Source organism: Parasteatoda tepidariorum, chromosome 2 (assembly GCF_982258835.1).
Source record: "Parasteatoda tepidariorum strain Cologne lab strain chromosome 2, Ptep-v5.0, whole genome shotgun sequence".
In the NCBI taxonomy this organism is placed as follows: domain Eukaryota; kingdom Metazoa; phylum Arthropoda; class Arachnida; order Araneae; family Theridiidae; genus Parasteatoda; species Parasteatoda tepidariorum.
Window position 1 is genome coordinate 106,773,630 of NC_141756.1, and position 25,745 is coordinate 106,799,374.

At 32.7% G+C, this 25,745-nt stretch overlaps 1 protein-coding gene across 1 annotated transcript in view; it reads left to right on the top strand.

Moving 5' to 3' along the window:
- Positions 1 to 21,812, top strand: part of LOC147815986 (GTP-binding protein Di-Ras2-like) — a 226,428-nt gene extending 204,616 nt beyond the window's left edge. The window contains exons 4-5 of the mRNA XM_087157960.1: positions 18,880 to 19,065; positions 21,090 to 21,812. Coding sequence (XP_087014086.1) covers positions 18,952 to 19,065; positions 21,090 to 21,362 — 387 coding nt within the window. The 5' untranslated portion in view covers positions 18,880 to 18,951 and the 3' untranslated portion in view covers positions 21,363 to 21,812. The remainder of the gene's footprint in view (positions 1 to 18,879; positions 19,066 to 21,089) is intronic.
- The last annotated feature ends 3,933 nt before the right edge of the window (positions 21,813 to 25,745 follow it).

Sequence of the window (25,745 nt, forward strand, 5' to 3'; positions counted from 1 at the left end):
ACAATTGATAATCCATAGTTAAGTTAGTACTTCGGTTGCATTTTACAGAATTATTGAAAGTAAAAATGCCAATAAAAAAGAGGGGGGTACTATACTGAATAAATTATGAAAAGATCATACATATACCTGTATAAAAAATTGCATTTGTATTTCTTACTTTTTAAATCTCTGTTTTTTCTCGCTTTTTATATCAAAACAAAATTTAATATGCTTCTCTAACAACTAATGCTTGTGGCGGTTTAAATTTCAACGAAAACCAATATAAAATTATTCTATAAATTTTCAGTTTATGATACAGCTCGAGAACTACATATTGAACTGTCGAACATAAAACCGAATTTAAAATTATTAATAATAAAACGACGAAAGAATGTCATTCCTCTTATTAAGGATTGGTTCATCTGTTATTGGTTCAAACGTTCGCAATGGGATACCTTTAAGTGACGTAGTGTAGGTATCTCAATCCTGATTGGTTGTTGAAACGTGGCATTTGTTTGCGTTCTTTCCATTCTATTTCAAGTAAGCCAAGTCCGTGAAGAATCAATTCTCGTGAGTGACACATTCTAAATTCTTTCACAAAGATTCTTTCTCAAAGATTTCAATTCTTTCACTATATATTTACGCAGAGACTTAATACAAAGACAGTCACGAAACAACATGGAAAAACTAATTACGTATCGAAATTTTCAGGTACGCGAAACAAAAATATATCACGGCTATATTATATTATATTTCAACTAATATATATTATATTATATTTCAACTATATTATATTTCAACTAATTCGATGTGCGATAAGGTTCTGTATTTCATTAACTTATCGTTAATTAACGTTTTAACTTTTGTACAGAGACTTAGCTCAACTTTAATACGCCATTTTACTGATAAAGATAAGCTAGCGCTGATGTCATAGGACACAGGTGAGGGTATGGGAAGTTATCATCATGAAGCAGCAAGTACGCAATTGTTTTCATATACTTTATTTATAAAGTGGCAGAAAGGAGAATGGTCATTTTATGTCCCATGGCCAGAAAAAAAATATGGAACCGCTGATCTAGATCTCACAAATATCTACTGAAGCTGGTGACTGTGTTTGTTTAAATTGTTTCTTGACCGCTACAAGCAACATTTATTGCCAAAGGCAATTTTTCATTAATCGAAATTTAAAACATTATCAAAATTTAAGGCTCTAATCTCAAATTGAGTTACGTGCCTGCGAAGACAATTGATTCTTAAATCCAAAATTTACCGTCTTTTTGTCCCCAATTGATTACTCTGAGCCATTTTGGCTCAAGGGTTAGAGCGTTCGCATTCCAATGAGGTGACCCCGGTTCGTATCCCAGCGATGTCTGGTAGATACAAATTCCGTATCCGTCTTGTGCGAACCACAGTGCTGACGTTAAAAAATAACCTCATTGGTAGACGGATCACGGGTTAGAATCAGATTAACCGCAGGAGGTTTTTGTCCTGACGACCTAATTTTTTGGGTTTACGACTGCTAATGTTCAACTCCGTAGCCTTCTGATTTTGAACCCGATCCAGGAGACAAGGGAACTCCTGGATCATATTCGCCTGGACTTTGTGATGGAACCCACCCGCATTTGCGTTACATGGAGAGGAAAACCACGAACATCTCCCATGGTTAGCTTAACGGCAAGGGGACTCTAAACCATGATCCGTCTACCACTGAGGTTATTTTTTCACGTCAGCACTGTGGTTCGCACAAGACGGATACGGAATTTGTATCTACCAGACATCGCTGGGATACGAACCCGGTTCACCTCATTGGAATGCGAACGCTCTATCTCTCCAATTAAAATAATTAACGAGCTAAAGTTTCAGTGTTTCGAAATGGTGATTAGATGCCTTCCTCTTTTGCTGGATGTCTGAATCCATTAACTTCTATTCGCCCCTCCCCCACTCTACACACCACTGAAATTGATACAAACCTACTTATTTCACTTTAGGCGTGACAGAAATAAAATTATTTTCTCCTTGTTAGTGCATCTCAAAAACTTTGCTTTTCGAAAGAAAAAAAAGTTTTCGTTCATTCCCCACATTTAGCAAAGTTTCGTTCTTGCAAATGAACTGAGTTCATTATCTCATCCTTTTGTAACCATATATTATATTGGGGACGGAGAAAAAAAGGGATAACTGGGTGAAAAAAAATGTCTGATCTCATCAAAAAGACAGACGGTAGAAGGAAAGGACAAGGGGGAGGAAAACCATTATTCTTTACTTCAATAAAACGATGTCTCGGATTAAATGACTTCTTGTTATACTGTGTGTGTGTGTGTGTGTGTATGGAAAACTTGTACCCCATCATATCTTGTGCTATATCAAAACAAGATAAAAATAGAAAGGAAAACCTATAATAAGCTTCATCAAAGGATGCCCTTTACCAATCATCGTAAGAGTGAAAAAAAGGCGAAAAGGTAAGTAAAAGAATTTTTTTTTTGTCTTTATTTTTCTTTCCTCTGCAGGTCTAAGAAACTAATCGCACTTTTTGATTCCCACAACTTTTTTTTCTTTTTTCTATTTTATAACAAATTTACAATAATGGGGTCCTGATGATGCAATCTTTACAAAAAAACTTCTTTACGAAATTATAAGAAAAGAAAACCCGGTATATGCATAAATATAAAATGAGATGCTTTAGAACAGTTATGAAACATTAAATTGCCTGCAATGAATGCGTAAAAATGCGCTGTTCCGAAAGTATAGGTATTTCATCGATTTATCTACTGTTTAGAAATAAACCCTTCGTTAATAGACTCTTCTGGGTTACGTCATTTTCACATTCTAAACATTTTTTTCCTTTCCTCCGTTACCAACGTTTCCTCAAATCTTGCTTTTCTCCTCGCCAGTACTGTTTAGTAAGCAGTTAGAATATATGAGCGTGGAAAAAAAGAAAGATTTGTCGAAACCATGGTATCAGATAGGGGAAAAGTGTGGAGAGAGGGGAAATCGCGTAACCTTCAAACGCTTATTCTGCTTATATATATATATATATATATATATATATATATATATATATATATATATATATATATATATATATATATATATATATATATATATATATATATATATATATATATATATATATGTATATATGTAAAAATGCATTGTTCTTAAAAGAGAGGTACTTCACTAATTTAGGTACTGTAATATTGTTGACTCCCAACTAGAGAACCAAGGGCGAAGCAACATTTATTAGCAAGATACAAAACACACACAATTGAAAACACATAGAGCACCATCTGGTGGCATTAAAAAGAAAAACCTTTGTAACATCATGTAATACTACAGGTACCGTTTATTCAATTGCCAACATCGAACTCACTACCCAACCAGCGGAGTAAGACACTGAGCTATCGGAACACTCATTCAATGGGGCATCGAAAAAAATGATTTAATGACTATTCCAGGAAAAAATGTATTGCGAACCATTAAATATTTAAATAACAGATCTAAATGAGTCTCCAATCTATGTCACTGTGAGCAAATTTCCGACAATTAACAATTTTTAGACATACGAGGGCTGTTTTTTAAGTAAGGGCCGTTTTGTTGCATGCCGTAATAGGCGACCATTGAGTCGGAAAGCGTGCTTGCGTCATGTCCTGGCCTTCCTAGGGAACAACTGTGGTCTGTTACAGCTGTGCAGGTAACCTGCACCGTCAGTTCTGTGTTTTTAAAATGTTTAAATTCAACAAATCGCCCTCCACGTATGAGGTACGGTCAGTGATGCGTTTTAGTGGTCAAGAAACTTGTCTGTTGCGTACATTCGCATACAGATTAGTGAAGTTTAGGAAGCTTCATACTGTCATGCCGACAGGTAATTTTGCTACTCCATGACAGTGACTCTCTCCACAGCTTAGTTCCGATCTTTATTGAACTCTTTCGGCTGGGAAGTTTTGGACCACCCCTCAATACAGACCGGACCTTGCGCTAAGTGATTTTCATCTTTTCCGATGCTTCAAACATTTTGCGGCAATCAGTTCAACGATGACGAAGATGTAAAAAAGATCTTGACCTCTTGGTTATCGGAGCAGGCGGCAAGTTACTATGATGAGGGTATTCTAAATCTAGTAGCAAGGTATGATAGATGTTTAAGCAAACTTAACAACTATTTTCTTTATAACCATCGTTGAATAGCCGACCCAATTTTATGAGTTTACGACTACTAATGTTCAACTCCGTAGCCTTGTAATTTTGAACCCGATCCAGAAGACAAGGGATCGAGTATTGGGAGAAGTTTGCCTTCGCGGAGTACTTTTTGAGGGAGGTAAGCCGCATTTGCGTTACATGGAGAGGAAGACCACGAGAACCTGCCACGGTTAGCCTGATGGCAAGGGGACTCTAGCCCATGATCCTTCTACCACTGAGGATATTTCACGTCAGCACTGTGGTCGGTGCTAGTCGGATGCGGAATTCGTATCGAGTGGGATTTGAACCCAGTTCGCCTCATTGAAAGGCGAACGCTCTATTCCCTGAGCCCTCTCGGCTCTTAACAACTATTAAGAAAAAGTGAGAAACGTATTAAGAATTAAAAAATAAATTGCTTCATTAAAATTTTCATTCGTTTGGTTCTTATTTTCAAACGGACCTTAACTTAAAAAACTGCCCTCGTATATCGTTCAGAAGTATTAGGCTGAGGCTTAAGGAACAAATGTTTGGCATAATAAATAAATTAATTAATATTTAATGCCCTTATTGCGCAATATATATCTGTTTTTTTTTTACAAAGAATCTAAAAACATTATATTAAGGGTGGTAATTATGAAATACTATGTGTACACAATGAGCGCAAAAAAGAGAACAATTGAATAAATTTTGATCAAATGATCGGATATTCTCGTACTAGAACTGAATGATTCGAAAACCAAACTTTTAATAACATGCACGTTAATTTGTGCAAACGACATTTTTATATCAACTTTTGTTAAGGTTAATACTAATAATCACCGATTATAGTTAATAATAATAAAGTAAGGTGGTTAAAATGAATGCATAAAAATTTATACTTACTCATTATTATAAATAATTACCAATTATCAATGTAATAATTCATTTAAAAATGCCTTGCCATTTTGATTTTGAATTAATATATTAAGTTCCTTAATGCAAAAGATATTTTGAGAATTATTATAGCTTTGCGTCCATCTTAATTACTTAAAAGTTAAATTTTGTATCATGTGGAGCTTTGCTGTAGTAAGTTGTTAAATGCATCGAAATCAATCCATGAGCTGTTTCAAATTTTACACAATTTTAATAAATAAGTAGTTGTGGAACGAAATTTAGAAACAAAATTTTAAAAATTATCATCCATCACCTGATATGATGTGTAAATTATTTTCGGATAAACAAGATTAATAATAGCTTGCTGAAATCAGTTAAATCATTTTATTAATCCCAGAGATACGGCGAAACACGAAAATAGAAATTAATATTAAGGAGATTAAACTGCCTACCGCCTAAAATATTGGCCCAGATTGCGGCAATCTCGTCATATTTTGAGGAAAAGGAATTTAAATACATTAAAAATCAGCCATATTTACTCAGAAGAAGTGGGTTTTGGGGTCTGATTTAGTCGCTTAAAATATCGTCTGCACTAAATTGCGTGTTTATTACTAGACCTTGGAATCATCAAAATCGAATCCCAGTACGTGATCACGTTAGATCGAAATATATAAAGTTTTCTTTTTTTTAAATTTTATTTCAATGAATCGAAATAGAATATTAATTCATGAAATATGCTCTTGTAAGAACTCGAATAACGATGTTTAAATTAACATTGAAATTCTCGTTTTGCCTTTTTAATTTATTTCTTAAGAGCTATCTTCCGATTTACCGAGAAATGTAATCGTCATCGTTCTAGTCATCGGAGTCTTTCTTTCCAGCAGTGGGAGTAATTAGTTTTAATGATCAATCCTGTTGATGTTTCGTTTCATTAAGTAGTAAAACCATAATGACCGAGCAATAAGTATTTTACATACCGAGTAAACTGTTTTTCTTATAATTTTGTTTCAAATAAAGTATCTAATGCAAAGGGATTTAATATGGATGAAATAATTGCTTAGATTACTGATTATATAGATTTTAAAACTTTAAGAGTGAACATATAGGAAGTTATGAATGTTAGCAAATTTAAGACAATTCTTCAAATCATATGCGCATATTGAGAAAATCCATTACATGAGTTTAAGGTTATTTAGGGCATACGTTTTTTTGCCAGCATTGTCCTATTTTAGTTTAACACGTAATTCATATCCTTTAATTTTTACGCTTTTTGTCTAAAATGTTACACGTTTGAAGCAATATTTTAGTTTTAATTTAATACACTTGTTTTAAAATGTTTTAACAACCGCTATACAAATAAATAATCCAAACCTGCTTACGTAAGACTTAAAAATAATGACAATACATTCTAACTAGGAGGCTCCGCCCCCTGCTCACGCTCGCCAACCCCCGAGAATTGCTACGCAATCCTATGTGGTTCACGCCGTGAACCATGGCTCGCTGCGCTCGCTCGCCAATGAACACAATGTTCTAGCACAAAGACATAATATATTATCATCAAAGACATAGTATTTTATCATCAAAGACATAGTATTGTACTTATGTAGAAGAATTCTTCCAATGTTCTTATTGGCTTTTAAAAAAGTATATTAGCTATTTAGATTGTACATGGTGAAAAAATCAAAACATTAGCTAAATAAGAAACATATTAGCAAAATAAATTATCAAATATTGCTTCACTAATATTCTGCATTTTAAAGCGTGAAAATTCAATGCGTAAATAAACGCGAAATATAAAAAAATTCAATGCATTCAATACAAACACTTAAACGTTTTTTAGACGTTAAGGTAGCTCCCAGTAGGAAAATATCAATTCAACAGCGGCCTTTTAAAGCATTCTCACTTCAATTAATTAATTAATTCCTAATTGAGTTTAAATTAAATATTGTCATGTTTTTAGGGCATGAATCTGAATTGAACAACCTGATAATGCTCACTCTGGTTATTGTTATCTGGTTGCTCACTACGTGCTCTTGCGCGCCGAATCCAATCAAGTAAAAATGAAAACTGTTGCCAGTGCGAGAAAAGAAATATCATCGGTTTTATTGATACATACATACGTAAGTATTAGCGTTTTATATAATATAGATGTGCAGGTAAAACTAAAATTGGTACTTATAAATAATAAGAACAATGCGCGTTGGCGTGTTAGCAACGGTTTTTCCAAGTGGTCGCCAACATGAATATTGATCCCTATTATCCTATAAATATGAATGTCATTATCACGAAGTAGTATTAAAAGAATATCGAAATTTAACGATATATTGCGATATTTTACAAATTTTTACATTGGACCCAACAAATTACTTTATATTGCAAAAAAGTTTACCAACACTTACATTAATATAGCAGTTATTAATTATCATTATGTATAATATTCGCGATATTATTTTTGATACATTATATTATAGATAAAGATAAAAAGGTTTTATTTTATAACCATCGTTGAGCAGCCGACCTAATTTTTCGAGTTTACGACTACTAATGTTCAACTCCTTCGTCTTGTAACTTTAAATTCAATCCAGAAGACAAGGGAACTTCTGGATCAAGTATTGGGAGAAATTTTTCTTCGTGGAAAACTTTTTGATGAACTAATATGGTGAGGAAAACCTCTCACTGTTAGCCTCACGGCAAGGGGACTCTCTCCCATGATTCGTCTACAACTGAGGATATTTTACGTCAGCACTTTGCTCGGTGCAATCGGGTGTAGAATTCGTATCGACCAACCAGCGCTGGGATTCGAACTCGGTTCATCTCATTGGGAGGCGGACGCTCTATCCCCTAAGCCATCTTGGCTCAAGATAAGGATTTTATCGAATTGTATAATCTTTGATTGTTAAGATAAATAATTTGATTAATAATAAAGATGAAGATAATTTGCTTCATGGCTCTTATAACAGATAAGTAGCCTAAAATGTTTGAATTAATAATAATAAAAATAATAATTTCTAAAGAACTGACACTGAGAATAGGGATTACACTGAGGACTAGAAATCAGGGGATAAAGCGTTCACTTGCCAGAAAGGTGAGCCGGGTTCGAATCCCAGCGATGGCTGGTCGATACGAATTCCGCAATCGACTTTCACATACCACATTGCTGACGTAAAATATCCTCAGTGGTAGACGGATCATAGCTTAGAGTCTCCTTTCCTTCGAACTAACCGGAAGAGGTTTTCGTGGTTTTTCTCTTCCTATAACGCACACGCGGGTTAATTCCATCAAAAAGTCCACTACGAAGGCAATTTTCTCAAAATACTTGAACCAGGAGTTCCCTTGTCTTCTGGATTGGGTAAAAAATTACTAGGCTATGGAATTGAACATTAGCAGTCGTAAACCCAAACAATTGCTGTTCAACGACGATTATAAAATAAAATACTGAGAAAAATCTACGGCAAAAGGCTAAAAATTTGGTAACCAATCATAACTACGCCAACATTACTCATAAATTGAATCGCTCATCGAATGAAATAAAATCTTCGCGAACAATTTTTTTTAACGGAAAAAATAGAAACTTAATCCACGAAATAATGCTCATACCATCTAATTTTTATAACTGATTCATGTTTGTCTGTCATTCTAATCATATAAAGTGTTTCCACACTTTTTCTTTCTCGTCCTAACAGTTTCAGCGCCACGCTACAATAAATACTAGATTGTAAAGAATAGAATTTATAAATTCTTTTTAATCTTTAGAATAGAATTTATAAATTCTTTTTTATCATAAGGCTATTTTTTATTATTATTATTGGAAGCAAATTTGTTATCAATATCGTTTGACAAAAGTGCATTTTGTAAAGCAAATTATGATTTGTTTTAAATATTTAAATTTCTTTCCATTTTTCTTGTCGTAAAATACATATTTATATGGACGATTTGCACCATTAATTATTTTAAAAATGAGATAAATTTAGATTTTTATCTCCTTTTTAAAATAATTAGAATTTAGATTAGTGTAGATTTTTTTTCTGTTTATAGTATTTATTTTATGACAGATAAAATAGGAGTTAATAAAAGAAAAAGGGCAGAAATACTTTTTTACGTATAAAAGTACTAAATGCGGAAATAAAAGATTTCGAATTGATCAAAAAAATTTATGTTCTCATGTATATGCATAACAAGAAAAACATTTTAAATATGAACATAAATTTATGTAATCCTATTTTTGTTCAAAATTTTTTATTGGAATAAAGCAAGAAAAAACAAAATTTTAAAACTAAGCACATCGAGAAGTATCCGTCAATGCTGTAAATATTCACGATAGCACATCTTGACCCTCCCCCCTTCCCCCTCTTTTCAGTTGTATAGGAATGTATTACGATATTTTCCCTTTTCTTAATATTTTTCGTATTTAATTGTCGCAAATATTTTTTTTAAATTTTCCCCTACACTTACTTTTAGAACTATCTTCAATGTAGTTTTTAGTTCCATATAGTTTCCTAACTTAAAAGTTTCTAAACCTGTTGAAAATCAAGACAGAAACTAACGTATTCCTTCTCCTAAGACTCTCCACACGCTAACGGTGAAAGTATGCGAAGTGTTGCCATAGGTAGAGAGTTCTGCTCTACGCCACCTGTAGCCCATTTCGATCGCCAATAATCATCGTTCATGAATCGTACAGAAGTAAACAAAACTGTAACAGAACTAGCAGCTGATTATTAACTATAGTTTGTCTACGGTAAGAACTCCCCCGCCACTAAGTCTAATGCCGTCTGCTGCTATGGAAACAAGAATAGATGATTTCTAGATTCTCTTCACTCTAGGGCTAACACAATAGACCAAAAGGATTCCTTTTCTCTCGCCGACCCGCGCCAAAACCTGTACTAAACAATCACCCCACACCGCTACTTTAAATAGTTATACCTCGTTACCATAGTCACCGCCACGGGTTCAGACGAATGGCTAGGGCAGTTTTTACTTTAGATAAACTATATCCAAATTTGTTGTATCAACTAAACGTTTCCTTTTAATATTGCTAGAGAGCGCAGGAGTCCGTTGGGCTGAAGTCTGGATACGTAGCTTAGGTAGCAAAACGCTGCCATTTTGCAGTAAACTACAGCTTTCTTCCTATATTTGCATTGGAGCAGCGATGGCTCAGGGGATAGAGCGTTCGCCTTCCAATGAGGTGAACCGGGTTCGAATCCCAGTCGATACGAATTCCGCATCCGGCTTTCACTGACCACAGTGCTGACGTGAAATATCCTCAGTGGTAGACGGATCGTGGGTTAGAGTCCCCTTGCCGTCAAGCTAACCGTGGGAGGTTCTCGTGGTCTTCCTCTCCATGTAACGCAAATTCGGGTTAGCTCCATAAAAAGTCCTCCACGAAGGTAATTTCTCCCAATACTCGATCCAGGAGTTTCCTTGTCTTCTGTATTAGGCTCAAAATTACAAGGCTACGGAGTTGAACATTAATAGTCGTATACCCGAAAAATTGGGTCGGCTGTTGAACGACGGCTATAAAATATATTTGCATTGAAGGAATACGGAGTTCTTTTTTTTTAAACGCTACTTTTTATTGATTTATATTTTCCTATTCGTGAACATAACTTATATGTTTTCTAACTATTCTTTTTCTCCGAAGTTATTATTTTCACTGAATAAAAATAATTTATATACCATATCTCAAATTTTAAACTTTCGCATTTCGTCTTTTATAATCTGTTGCAACTATTTTTTCTATTTCAGCAAACTCTAAAAATTTTTGCAGTTTGTTTTTCTCTTATTATTTTTTATTAGATACAAAAGGTTTGTGATTTAAATCCTAATGGAATTTTATTAACAATGTTCAAAGAAGATGTGTTTTTTTTTCAATCTTTAAATATTTTTCTCTTTAATCAAAACCAACTGTTATTTGTTCTTTTATAGCAAACAATTCCTAAAACTTTAAATTAAAATAAAATAAGTATAACTGAATTATAACTAAATTTAAAATGAAATCTTAATTAAAATTTTATATGCAATTGACAAAATCAAAAAGTATTTTTTAATTGCCGTTTAATTTCTTGAATACTAAATTAAAAAAATGTGTTTGTCTAAATATAAAATGTGTTATAAATAGTTAAACAATAAAATCACTTAAGTAACATTAATATTTTTGGAAGAACTTTGCATTTTGTCAAAACACCATTGTCTTTAATTGTATTATCTAATCGATATTACAAAGATACGAGTTACAGCTTTTTAATTTATATAGATTATCTATGATTGGGATATATTCGATGGATATTTATAATATTAGATGGTAAATATTTTATTTTAATAAATAATTCTTGATATTTCCAACAAAAAAAAATACATTTCAAGTTAATATCTTGAAAGACTTCAAGTTATGCACTTTAATTTTAGAAATTGGATAATGTAAAACAATCGAACAGCATCACATATAAAACGAAAAAATAACGCGCATGCGCACTGTTTACTATTTTGAACACAGTTAAAAAGTGTGATAACGTCGGAATAAGGTGCGCGCGTCATTAAGCCCAAAACAATACCCATTTTGCCAATGGTTATATATATATATATATATATATATATATATTATATATTGAATCACTGCAAAAGTATTTAAATTGTACGCAGTTTGATTCCCTAATAATTCTAAATTCAAATAAAACAAAACACATCGCCAATAAAAAATTATTTTGTTAATGAGTCATAATGTTGTTAATAACATAATGTTGTTAAAGAGGAAAATACTTGCCTAAAGCATTAATTTATTGAAATCGGCACATTATTATTTTATTTATTGAAATAGACGCATTATTCGTTATTTTATGAACTAAGACTAAGCGTACCAAATTAACTTTTAACTTTGAGACATTTTTTTTAAAACTGAGCAGACGAAATTCCACAAAAGTAAACAAAATATTGAGAAATTTAAAATACACCGAGACAATTTATTTTTTTTAAAAAAAATAATGCGTCTTTAAAGATGAATAATGTACTTTTCGTCGATCTTCATTATGATCTCCAATAGGTAAATGATATAATTTTAAGCTATATTTTGGACAATTAGAACACTCCAATACACAACAGCCGGGCATTATTCATTAAAGGTATGGAACAAATAAAATAAGAACTAAAATAACAGATCGAGGTTGTTAAAATTTTACCATCCAAACTATATTACTCAAAATGGCGACTGTTTAGTGATGCGATCGACGACAGTTAATCCAAATTGAAAACAGTGGTCGCGGAAAAAAGAGTGTTGCTGTAGTTTGTGTTAAGTAAGAACTCCCCTAGCCATTCGTCTGGATCCATGGTGGTGACTATGGTAACGAGGTATAACCATTTCAAGCAGAGGTGTGGGGACACTGTTTAGAACAAGTTTTACGTTCGGGTCAGGAAAACAAAAGTAATTTTTTTTCTGTTTTATTGTGTTAGCCCTAGAGTGAAGAGAAACTACCCTCCTTGAAATGCGCTATTCTTGTTTCCATAGCAGCAGACTTTGTGGAGGGGTGAGTTCTTACAGTAGACAAACTATACTCGAGTTAGGTACACAGGGCTTTACGTTAGGCGAGGAAGAACTTTGAAATATGAAGATATTCTACAGTTCTTTTTTTTTAAGTAAAAAGCGTTTGCTGTTTAGTATTTTAAAAGTTCTTATATCTCTACACTGTTTTGGCTGATAGAAATTTGTGAACATTGAAAATTATTCATTTGGTTTTAAGGCTGTTTTGCGAAAAGCTCGGTAGTCACATGACGCTGTATTTATAACTGCTGTGAAACTGCGACAGTTATCCATGACTGTTCTGTCAGGTTTAGCCTTTATTTAATCAGCGCCATCTGTGATGATTCTGAAAAGTGGCGCAAAACGTCAAAAGTAAAGCCACAATTTCGAGAAAATGAAAAGCCCTTATGATTTCATTTAATGGAGAGCTTTTTGCATAGCGTTTGTCGTACGTTTAACTGTAACGCACACTTTATTTTCTGCCCCTTTAGGAACACGGTGATTTGCAGGGTAAATTTCGCCCATGCGCTGTGAAGTTCAAAAAGAGTTAGAAAAACCATCGCCAAAATCTCTCGAATTTTTTAAAAGGTTATTTCAATGTTGTATCTAGGCTCACAAAAATCTGAAACAATTGAGAATTATTCATTATTTTATATTTCATCTACGTGGATTAATCTCGCTAAATTGGCGATTTATTATTTTCGATTATTATTATAACGATTATTAACTTTTACAATATTTTAGTTGCTTTTTATTTGGTTGTTCTAAACGCCAGATAATTCATTACTGCGAGATAGTACAGATAATTTAAAATTAGTTTTATTTCCTATAAAATTATAGTACCTTACACTATAATTTTATAGTTGTTAAATTATAGTGTAAGGAACTTAAAATGTTCCCTTCTTTTATTTTCTTAAACAAAGAAAGCTTCGAAAAAACGCTGTGAATGATTTTCATTTCAATCGTTAGTTTAAATTTTCGATCCCCTGAGTTAGCTATTGAACAATACCCAATCAGCGGAGTGATTAGTGCTGACGTACTCTTGACGTCGCGAAGCTTGATACACTGGAAATTTCTACTAGAAGTTTTCGAGAGTTTTCCTTTTCAATTGGATTAATTGTTGATAGATTTTATTATGCCGGGTAGTGTGCAATATATTTGTTTTCCCTTTAAACGGACTTTTAATAAAATGTCGATTTTTATACACTAAAATGCTTCTGTCATATTCTTAAACTGAAAAACTTGTGTGGTTCGACAGATGAGAATACTCGCAACATAAATATTAGTCACTTTTCAAAAAAAAAAAAGAAATATTTAAAATACCATATGGGGAAAAATTAACACTAACTTTTATCCTAGACTGAAGATCCTAGATCAAATATTTAAGAAATTGAAACCATACTTTTATTTCAAATCAAAAATGTGTCACTGCTACATTAAAGACTTAATTTATTCTTTCTTTTTCCAAATGGCAGCGGTTCCCAATTTTTTCGACTATGGAACCCTAAATGTTCGATCCGACTCTAAAAATAAGGGTATGTTACGAAAATTATGAAAGTATTAACCGATATAAGTCTATTCTATTTTTAAAATATATAATATGAGGATTTTGATCCCCGGGATAGCCTGGTTGGTAGGGCACTGGACCCATGTCCAAAAGGTTGTGGGATTGATCAACAACAACCGAAAAAACTTGTAGTAAATGGTGACTAATGCGAGCTAAATCTGTCGAGTCACAAAGTCCTCCATGTTCCCATAAGAAATCATGCTACTGGGGGTACTGATCCAGGAGTTTCCTTCTCTTCTGGATTGGTTCAAAATTACAAGACTACGAAGATGAACATTCGTAGTCGTAAACTTAAAATTGGATCGGCTGTTCAACGACGATAATAAAGCCGTGGTGGTTCAGGTTTGAATCTCAGATATTCAAAAATCACACACGTCTTGCACCGACTACAGAACTGACGAAAAATATCCCGAATTGTATCATGGATTAGAGTCCCCTTCTCGTCAGGCTAATCGTGGGAGGCTTTCGTGGTTTTCATCTCTATCTAATGCAAATCTGGATTAGTTTCATTAAAAAGTCCTCCGCGTAGGCAGATTTCTCCTAATACTTGATCCAGTAGTTCCTTTGCCTTCTGGATTACAATTACAAAGGTACTGTTGGAACATTGGTAGTCATAAACTCCAAAAATTGGGTTGGCTGTTCAACATGAAAAATGGATTTTTAACTCAAACTAACTAAATGTTTTCGTTGAATAGTTTCGTCAGGTTTTAAAATTGTTTTCCTGACTATCGGAACCCCTGTAGAGTTACAGGGGTTCCGATAGTCAGAACTCTAAGGTTCCACAGAATACTATTTGAGAACTGTTGTACTACAGTATGTACAGTACAGTCCTATAGTGCAATACTAAAATAATAAAAGTTGAGAAAATAGTTTCCTCCTACAGTTTAAAATTATGTAACTTCTTCCGAAGTTTATTTTATTATTCTTTTTTTTTCCTTTTAATTTTGTGTCGATTTAAATTGGGATAGAAATTTTTATTGCCAATTAAATTCTTCTAGAAACTTAAAGCATGTCTTATATACTAGGGAATTGATGTTCAGTAATTGTGGTGGTAGTTGCGCGACAATTTCCAAATAATTAAATCGTAATTTATTTTTAAAAAATAGCAAAATCAAACATTGAAACGAAGAATTCGTCAAAGAAATCCCTTACAAGGTATTATTTATGGAAGAGTTTAATTTTATGCTGTATTTCTCTACTTTTATGAGGTTAATTTCTTGTGACGAGTAACCTATGAATCTAATAAACTAAAATAATATCTATGAAGGAAAAAAAAGTAGCCTTTTAAAAAAGCAAATATTTTAACTCTTGACTTTGGGGTAAATATCCTTGTTCTTCCTTTCAAGCAAAACAACTTCCACTTTTATTGCCAATTTCTCTTTTTTATTGTATATCTATATACTTTCTTGTGGACATTCCTCTAAGCTTCCCGCAGCAAAACCAAACTCTTCATTATTTTCTTCGTTTACCCCCTCTAGAACTTTCGAACATCTTTATTAAACCCGAAATGAAAGAAATAAAGAAAGAAGAAAAAAAAGGGGGAGAAGTTACAAATTTTATCTCGCGGTCCCCGGAGTCATTGAAATCCGCGGGACAAGAAAAATAAATCTGCAGTAACCTCAGAATATTTTTTTTTTACCTCTTCCTATAAAAAAAAGAAAGGAAAATATCTCGAAAAAGATAGGCCTCGATAGAACTCATAACTTCTAGAATTGTCTCCTTTGCAGACAAATACTGAACTTCTAAAATGATTTTCAAATACTATCGAAGGTATACAATAATAAAGCCGACTAAAAAAAAGTTTGTTTTTGTTTGATTTCCCTCCCGAAAGTTGATGCCCCCCTCACCTCATGATGTTAGAAGAAGATACTAAATCCTATATTTTCGTTTTACTTTTTGCAAGAAAACTGAATAGTTATATATGTCAATTCAGGAGGGGGGGGGGAGGAAAAAAAACAGTGAGTTCAAACCACAGTTACCTGTTTTCCGATAAATATTTCTTTTACGCATGAATTTATATTCAAATAAACAAACTGTTCCACCACGACCACCTTTAATGTATCAAAAAAATTCAGTTGATTCTATCATTTTAATATATTTGTGGCGTAACTACCACTATGATTATTAAGCATCAATTCACTAGTATATAAGACATGCCAACTTGATTCAATCTTGTGGTACCTTTTGATAGATGAAGGTTGACATTGTCTAATGGTATATTCCCCACATATTTATTAAAATTGAAGTCAAAAAGGCTTACATTAGGTGTTGTTAATTCATTTTTGAGCGAAGAAAAAAACAAAAACGGTATGGAATTCTGTCGAATAGCTAGTGACGAAAGCGGGTGAGAAAGTATCAAAACCTGGTTGAATGCTGGATGAAAAACAGAGGAGACAAAGTTGATTTTAATATAAAATTTTCCAAGCCTCATCTTTTATTTTTTTACTTTCTTATTTTCAGGTAAGTGTATGTTATCTCGAAAAATGGTTTAAATTTGGTTTGGTAATACATATTGTTGTCACCATTTGTAAAGTAAATGTAACTTGTATTGGCATGATTGAAGCTTGAACAACTCTAGCTAGTCGTAAAGTGGTCAAAATTTCGATCGCAAGATCGCAGACACGAAAACGAGATTAGTTAAAAGCAAACTTATAAAACTACTTAATTAGTTGCGGTACTTAAAAAAAAGCATACTCTAGCAATTTAATGAAATCATTCGAATTTGTTACTTTTTTAGTCAAACTTCTTCCAATTCGATACAGTTACAGAAAAGTAAATAATAAACCCAAAAGAATCAGTAAACAAATAAAATCAAAAGCACAATATTTCTTATCAAATTGAAACTTTCCTGGGCGTTAATTAAATCAAGTTAAAATAAGCATTCACATCGGCCATTCGCAACTGTTGTGCCCAAATTAAAAAGCAAGAATGCAGAAATGAGAAAAGATTAATTATTCAATTAAACTGACAAGAGTTTTGTACCAAAGACATGTTTGCACCGTTCCTCTCCCAGCTCCTGGGGGAGAAGATGTTCCCGCATCTAGCTCTCTTTCTCCAGCTTTAGTTATCGTCTGCAGTCGCCGAGTAGATGTTTACGCGTATGAACAACAAAAATATTCAGGAAAGGTCAATACAATCCCTGTCGTTGGAAACAAAATTCTAGGCTTTTAATCTAGGGGACCCATGGGATAAAGGGCCCCAATAAATATGATAATTGAGAACAATTCCATTCATTTAAAGAAATCATTGAATTTATTAATATAAATGATGACATTCTCAAATGAATTGCAACAATTTTTAAAGCACATAATAGTTAAAATACATTTGATAATTTTTAAAGCTCATAATAAACTGTAACAATGCAAAAAAGTAACTTTTCTTAGCAATTTGAAATACGGCCAATATTACATTTTGTGTGTTAATAGTCACGGCTCTGAAATATAATCAATTAAAGAGTTGTAGTTATAATTAATTGTCGTAAATGTTAACACATAAAATGCAACGTTAATTGTATTTTGAATTGTTAGGAAAAGTTCCTATTTTGTTTTGTTACAAATGTGTCTAAAGAATTTTTAAAACTCGTAAGTAGTTTACATGAGAATTTGCGAAACGCAAAATAAATTGTAATAATGCAAAACAGATTCAATGTAAATTGAATCTGTAAATAACAATGTAAAATTAAAAACAATTTTACGTGTTAATATTCGCGGCACTGAAATAAAAACTTTTGACCACTTTAATAGACTTTATTTTAGTTCCACGCTACTAAAATAAACACAATAATGATATTTTGTTTATACATATTGTATTGTGTTTGTTAAGACTGTATTGTATGTAATATTATATTGTGTTTGTTATTAGTTGCGTTTTAAATTTCAAAGAAAAGTTCCTATTTCGTATTGTTACAATTAATAATTTGCTTAAAAAATTATCCAATGCAATCTAGCTATTTTTAACACTAGAAAGACTGAAACTTAGTATACAACAGCACTTAACTTAGTATGAAACAGCGTTTAACTTAGTATGAAACAGCGTTTAGACTCAAGTATTAGTCGAGTATTAATCAATTATGTAGGTACCATCGCAATATACTGTGGGATTGAGAGTAGATAGAATCGTGTGTGCACCAACCGTAGTACAAATACATATTTGTACACAGTAATAATAAAAAACAAATGTGGCCGTACAATCTATATTTGAGAACTTAAAAGTCTTCATATATTGAAAATAATAGTTTTGTCTCAAAATTACCAGAATAATGTAATATGTACCGCTTTGGTAATGACTTTTCGTAAAAATATTAATAAAATATGGTTTTATTATCAAGCTGTTTCGTAATAAATTTGTTAAAATTGTACTAATATTTGTAGAAATTGCAGCACTATGAGGGAATTATCAGAAAACAGTGAAATTTGTCTTATATTATTACTTAGAGAGGTATATGAAATATGTGCAATAGTGATACAGGGACAATCGATTTGTAATTCTAATTATTTGCACGTCTTAGCACACTTTAAATTTCATATAAATTCGGTTCGATTTGCATAATTCCTATGGTGTTGCAATTTTCACAAACATTAATGTATTATCTAAAGGAGGAATTTAATCAGCAATTATTATTGATAAATGCTCTCATAACTTACATGAGAGATGATGAGCAATAGAAAGTGTTAATTAAATACAAGTAGTTTACTACATTTACTTTCTTGAATACGACGAGCTTGGTGCAAAAGGGTTCAAGTTCAAGTCATGACATAGTAGTATTTCGCTTTTCCTATTACAGGTGATCACGTGTAACAGGAATATATATACTCTTCAAATAACGGACACTACAGGCAGTCACCAGTTTCCAGCAATGCAAAGATTGAATACTGGTAAAGGACATGCTTTTATTCTAGTCTACGCCATCACCAGCAAGCAGAGTCTAGAAGACCCTGCTCCAATCTACGCTCTTATAAGAGAAGTAAAGGTAAGGTCATCTGAAATGAACTTTTATTTATTCATTCGGGGTGTTCTCTAATAGCTGCGCTTTATAGAGAGTGCATAGCTAAATATGTATTTATTCTCTTAACCAGCTTCAGCTGTGCGCATTGAAAAGGGTATATATAAGTTAAGTGGCAATCTCTGCAATAGAAGCCGCTTGAAGGCCGGGATAGCCTGGTTGGTAGGACACTAGGCCCATGTACGAGAGTTCGTGGATTCGATCCTTGCCGGTCGAAGACTCTCCTTGTAGTAAATGGTGATTGATGCCCGTTAAATCTGTCGAGTTGCAAAGTCCTCCCTGTTCCTATAGCAAATCAATACCACTGGGGGTACTGATCTAGGATTTTCCTCGTCTTATGGATTGGTTCGAAATTACAAGGCTACGGAGTTGAACATTAGTAGTCGTAAACCCAAAATTGGGTCGGCTGTTCAAACCGTGGAGGGCTCAGAATATAAAGGGTTTGCCTTCCATTGAGTTGAACCGGGTTCAAATCCCAGCGAAGGCTGGTCGGTACGAATTCCGCGTCCGACTTGCACCGACCACAGTGCTGACGTAAAATATCATCGGTGATACACGGATCACGTGCTAGAGTCCCCTTTCCGTGAGGATAATCGCAAGAGGTTTCACTTGTTTTCCTCACCGTGTAACGCAAATGCTGGTTAGTTCCAGCAAAAAGTTATCCACGAAGACAAATCTCTCCTAATACTTGATTTAGGAGTTCCCTAGTCTTCTGGATTGGGTTCAAAATGACAAGGCTGTGGAGTTGAGCGTTAGTAGTCGTAATCTCAAAAATTTGGGTCGGCTGTGTTCAACCACGGTTATAAAATGAAATAGAAGCCGCTCTTGGCTCCATATGGTGAAACGCTATGGGTTATAAAGTTGTAGAACTCTAATTTGGTACGGATGGATGTCATGTGTACATTTTCCCACCAGATGACACTGTAAACGACTTTTACTTAAATACCATCTTAATATATTTGACTGCAATCGTTTAAAGTTCAGAAGGTGAAGTATTAAGTAGGACTTCAACCCAAGTAAACTAGTTACTTTGCTCTAATAAAGCTCAATATTGATTCATGAAATTGATGACATTACTTAAATACTAATATGATTCCCCTGATGTGCACATTTTTTTGTCTTTTTAAAATAAATATGTAAGGAATAAATATGAAACATCATCATCCAATGATTTCTATCATGTGTAAGTAGATTTTGATAGGCAACAAATAGTCCACATCGCTCTATGATGTGTTGCTCTGATTGTATTTCATGATATGCTTATGTCCTATTGTTTTTCCATATTTTGTTTTGTTTTTTCCAAAAAATAGCAACATTTCATAATGAAAGATGGTGATCTACTAAAAAGATGCATGTTTTGCATTGCTGAATTTACAGTCTCCACTTTATGCTGGGACAATGTAGATATGGTGGGTAAACATCGTTCGGATGGTTGCCGAACATTAAAATCAAGGCCTGATTATCGCCTAGGCCCAATAGGCATGGGTCTAGGGCCCACAATTTCTGAGGGGCCTCAAAAATTATTAAAAAAGTCTAATGAAAGGTGGGATAGCTTTGTGTTGGTTTAATATAAAATAAGTCAGCTAATCAGTGACTTTTAGCAAAAATCACTGATTTCAATTGTTTGTGCTCAACAAACTACTTTTATTTTGATACAACATTTTGTTGTTTCATATTTGCCTTTAATTTATAGATATATAAACTTGATCTTAGAGAAATAATATTAAATTGTCTGCAAAATTTCTTAGAATGTTTCTTTTGAATCATGCAGTTCAATGGATTCTTTTTTTATTGTTAGGACTACTCTTCGGTAATTTAGCTTAAATTATTTCATAAGGGACCCGAAAAACTTGGTGGGCCTTGGACCTGAGTTTGTCTTGATCGGTTCCTGATTAAAGTTAGGATAGGCAATCATCATATAATGCTGGTGCTTTCAATAGTTATTTTTTTAAATTGCTACTGATGTTTTTATTGTCTTTTTTTTTAAATAGGGTAACCTTGAAGGTATTCCCATGATGCTCGTTGGCAACAAGAACGATGAGGAAGAAAACCGTGAAGTGCAATATCAAGATGGCATGGCCCAAGCTCACAAATGGAATTGCAATTCCATGGAAACGTCAGCCAAGAACAACACTAACGTCAAAGAGATGTTTCAAGAACTTCTGAACATGGAAAAGTCTAGAAACGTCTGTCTCCAAAGCGAGAGACGAACTTTAGCCCAGTTCAGGAAAGACAATTTGAAGGGCAAATGCCTCATGATGTGACGTCACATCGATCTTTCGAGAATTCCATTATACACTATTTATTAGTGTTTCCCGAATAAACTAATTCAGTTTCATAGACATTATTTATTTTACAGAGAAAAGAGAGAGAGAGAGAGATATATTGTGCAGTATTTTTTTGGAGATTAGGAAGAGACCGTGTTCTTCCAGAAACTATGAAAGAAGATATAGCTTCATAGTCATGTGGTTTCTTTTAACGGACCGGTTCAGACTGGTTCCCTCCCAACGGCGATCATATGTTACGACTATGTAATAAAATATTATATCTATAGAAATAATAAGTACATCGTAAACATTAAAACAGGCTTTTTTTTTGCTTTGTAATTGTGTGTTGTTTTAGCAGTATTGAATTTGGATATAGCACGATTAAAAAAAATCATAAAAAATTTCACTAATGGAAAATAGTTCATGTGGTTTTTTTTTTTAATGAACCGGTTCAAACTAGTTCTCTCCCATCGGATATCACATGTTAAGAAGATGTCATAAAACATTATATTTGTAGAAATAAAAAATATAATGTTAACATGAAAGCAGTGTTTGATTTGTAGCCATTAAAGAGAGAGTTACGCAATGATAATATTTTTTTTAAAAATATTGAAAACCATCCACCATATTTGACATAAAACTGTCACTAATAAAATTAAGAAAACTTGGTGAGAAAATTCAAAATAAGAAATCTGGTGTTATATAAACAACATTGAGATAGAAAGAGAGACTTGTTGTCGGATAAATGTGCAACTATCGCTAACACATTCCGGATGATCTGGTTCTTTTTGATCTGAAGCAATATTGGATTTCAGCCACCACCGGAACCGAACCCCAGTTCTTTGCTATGACAGCTCAGTACCTTAACCAATGAATCATTACAAAACTTCTCTGTTCTAAAACTCTGAAGATGGTAAAAATTTTGGTTTCTTCGACCAAATTTATTGCGCAGTATTTTTTCAGGTGGTATCTTCCTCCTTTTCGTATTCAATTTTACCCTTACATTTAAAAATTAATGATCATTTCTATGCTCAAATTCAGCTCTATAAGTCGCGATGGCTCAGGGGATAGAGTGTTCGCCGGGGATCTCAGGGGATCCGGTTTGTACAGACCACAGTGCTGACGTGAAATATCCTCAGTGGTAGACGGATCATGGGTTAGAGTCCTTTCGCCGTTAGTGGGAGGTTCTCGTGGTCTTCCTCTCCATGTAACGCAAATGCGGGTTAGTTCCATCGAAAAGTCCTCCACGAAGGCAAATGTCTCCTAATACTTGATCCAGGAGATCTCTTGTCTTCTGGATTGGGTTCAAAATTACAAAGCTACGGAGTTAAACATTAGAAGTCGTAAATCTAGAAGTTGGGTTGGCTGTTCAACGACGGTTATAAAATAAAATTGTAAAAATTCAGTTCTATTACTTTCGACTTGTTTTGCTTGATATCTAATAATATAACGGCAGTTTGATTTACATAAAGTAAAATCATTCGCAGATAATAAAAGAATATACTTATTTTATAGCTTTTATCTGAATTATACATAAAATAAAAGATACAATTGAAATTTATGCTATTTTAAAAACATTTGGTGTACTTCCTTAACTAGAAACATTTAATGTTTTTCGTTGCTATGGAGACCACTGGTTTTAAATTTTTACCAAACAAATTAAATATTCCAGCAACATCCTGTTATAAAGGAGTTAAAAAGATGGAAATTTCACAATTTTAAGACAAATGCCCAAATGGTGGTAATGCGTCCAGCACAATGACCGCCTTCACTTCACAGCCAAACTTGTACCGATCGTTTTTAAAGCTGCGCGGATTTCGAAACGACACTGGAGATCGAACCCAGACTCTCATAAACAACAGCTTAGTGCTTTAGCCACTCTACAATCGATTTTCAAATTTTTCATTGAAGTTGATATTTAAATTTTTTCTTAAAACCACTAAATAAGTAAATGAATAAGTGGATCAGTTTGTTTTGCAACACTGAATAAAAATAATGATAGCTAAAATAAACTAAAAAATTTAATAAACAAAATAAATTAATAAATAAAAAATTAATAAATAAAATAAATTTATAAATAAAATTATGTAAGATCAGTATAGTGTATAGTGGGGAAGTGGAGCCCATATTTGCCCTAAGTATAGATAAACTCCTTGAGAAGGCTTAAATTTAAAGAGTCAATATTCTAAAAAATGAATTTTTTGAAAAGAAAATATTAGTATCCTCCCTGTTTGTATACGTTTTACTTAAAGCAAAGTTAAAATAATTTTTGTCAATTGTATCCATTGAATATATAAAAATATATGGAAGAAATCAGTTTTTTTAAACTTGATTCTGAAACCTATCACCATTATTATTTTTTCTTACATTTGAATTAGAATGACCAATTTTTAAAAATATTTTCAACAATACTTAACGTTGAAACTCTTACAACAATAAAGTTATAGAGAGTTATATAAAAATTTTAGGCAAAATATAATTTAAACAATGGTTCACATTGTTGCAAAAGGAGCATCTATTAGTTCGATTAAAAAAGTTTTTTTTTACTCATTCTTGTTTGAGATTTCTCAAATGCTGGTTGACTTTTTGTGAAATTAAAAAGTGAGAATTATGGATAAAAGCGATTTATATCGTTTTGCTCTTTTGAATCATTGGAGAAAGGAAAGGGAAAAATATCCCCGACCTAATCGTAAGCATAAAAAAATACTTTTAATGTTTTTATAATTTTAACTATTTATTGATATGGAACTAGAATAGTGTTAAAGTGATATAAAACTTATGTATAGTGATCGACATTAAACCTAAATTTAAAGAAGATTGAAGAAATTTCATAAACATTAAAAAAATTGAAATTTTTTTTAGACATTTAGTATAAATAATACTTTAGTAAAACTCAGAAGAAAAAAATAATGGATTGTTTAATAAAACTTTTAAAATGTTTTTTTTTTTTTTTTTAAATAGGTAATCTAGCTTAACTTCTTTGCTGAATGGCATTATTAAAAAAAGAATAAGAGACAAGTTCAAATAGAAATTTAGAGGAATAATAGGTTTGAGTATAGAATAGAGTGCCTCTTAGATTTTGCACTGTAAACTGAGGCTTAATATACTGAATACAAAATATTTTATTTTCCTGATCTTTCTATCCCGATTTCTTATTTCCTATTCTCGATGTCTCAAAAACAGTAAAAATCTCAATTTTTAATAATTTTCCCTGTTTTCTGCAAAGACTTGAAAAAAAAACAAAAAACGCCAAAATAAGTAGGTCACCCAATTGTAAACTTTTACTGAGAAATATGAAGATGATACAGGTTTTATGGGTAAAATCCTAGACTAGCCCACCTCTTGGCGACTGTTTGAAATCTCGCCAAGTTGGTGATTAGTACTGGGATCAACGTTGCTTTTTGATAATTTAAAAAAGAAAAACAATTTATTAAAACAACATTAACGATTTATTGAAACAATTAAATAATTGACGGTTTTTTTGAACAATTTATTTATTAAAATTCTCCGAAATATCTTCCGGAAACCTAGTTTGGCGAGATTTAAAAAATCGCCACCGGTTGGACTATTCTAGGATCCACCCGATTTTATGTTTTTCTATATCTTATAAAAACATTAAAAGTAAAAAATAAAACAAAATAAAGTAAAAAACAAATAAAATATTACGCTAGAAAGTATTATTTACCCTTTGAGTGTTTTAAATGCACGTTGAAAGAATGTGGGGTAATATCCGAGAATTAGATGTTCAGGAACTATGAAAAATTGTGTGTTATTTCAAGTTAATACCGTATAGAGTGCTTACACACACGTTAGAGCACATGGCTAAATCTAAACTCCAATAAATGATAAAGCTTACACCAAGCTCAGATGCTTTTACTCCATTTGTGAAAAATTTTCTCCAAAACTTTGCCTAAATTCGGAAATCGTCAAACGATAGATGTATTTTTGTTAACAATCGACGAGAGAAGGTAAAAAGTTTGATTTCGATATTGAAATGCCGAATGAGATGCATGATGCTGAACAGTTATGAAAAGGTATGTATATTTTTAGCTGTAAAATAAAGATAATTATACGAGCATGTTCAAAAATCTGCCAATTGAATTAAATAATTTTAGACTATTTCATTTCTATCAGCATAAGTTTTGTTGAGCCTTGTTCGAATTCAGATAATTATTCTCTGTGTGCTTTGTTTATGTTTGATTCACAAACTAATTTTATTTTAATAAATATTGTAGATATAAATCCTAAATTTATAACTCTTGTTTTATACTGTAATGTCACTAAAACTTTACTTATTCTTATGTATATCACACCCTACTGCAATTATAAATTTTTAGTGTCTACTTTACACCAAGAAATGTAAAAAAACATTCTTAGTGT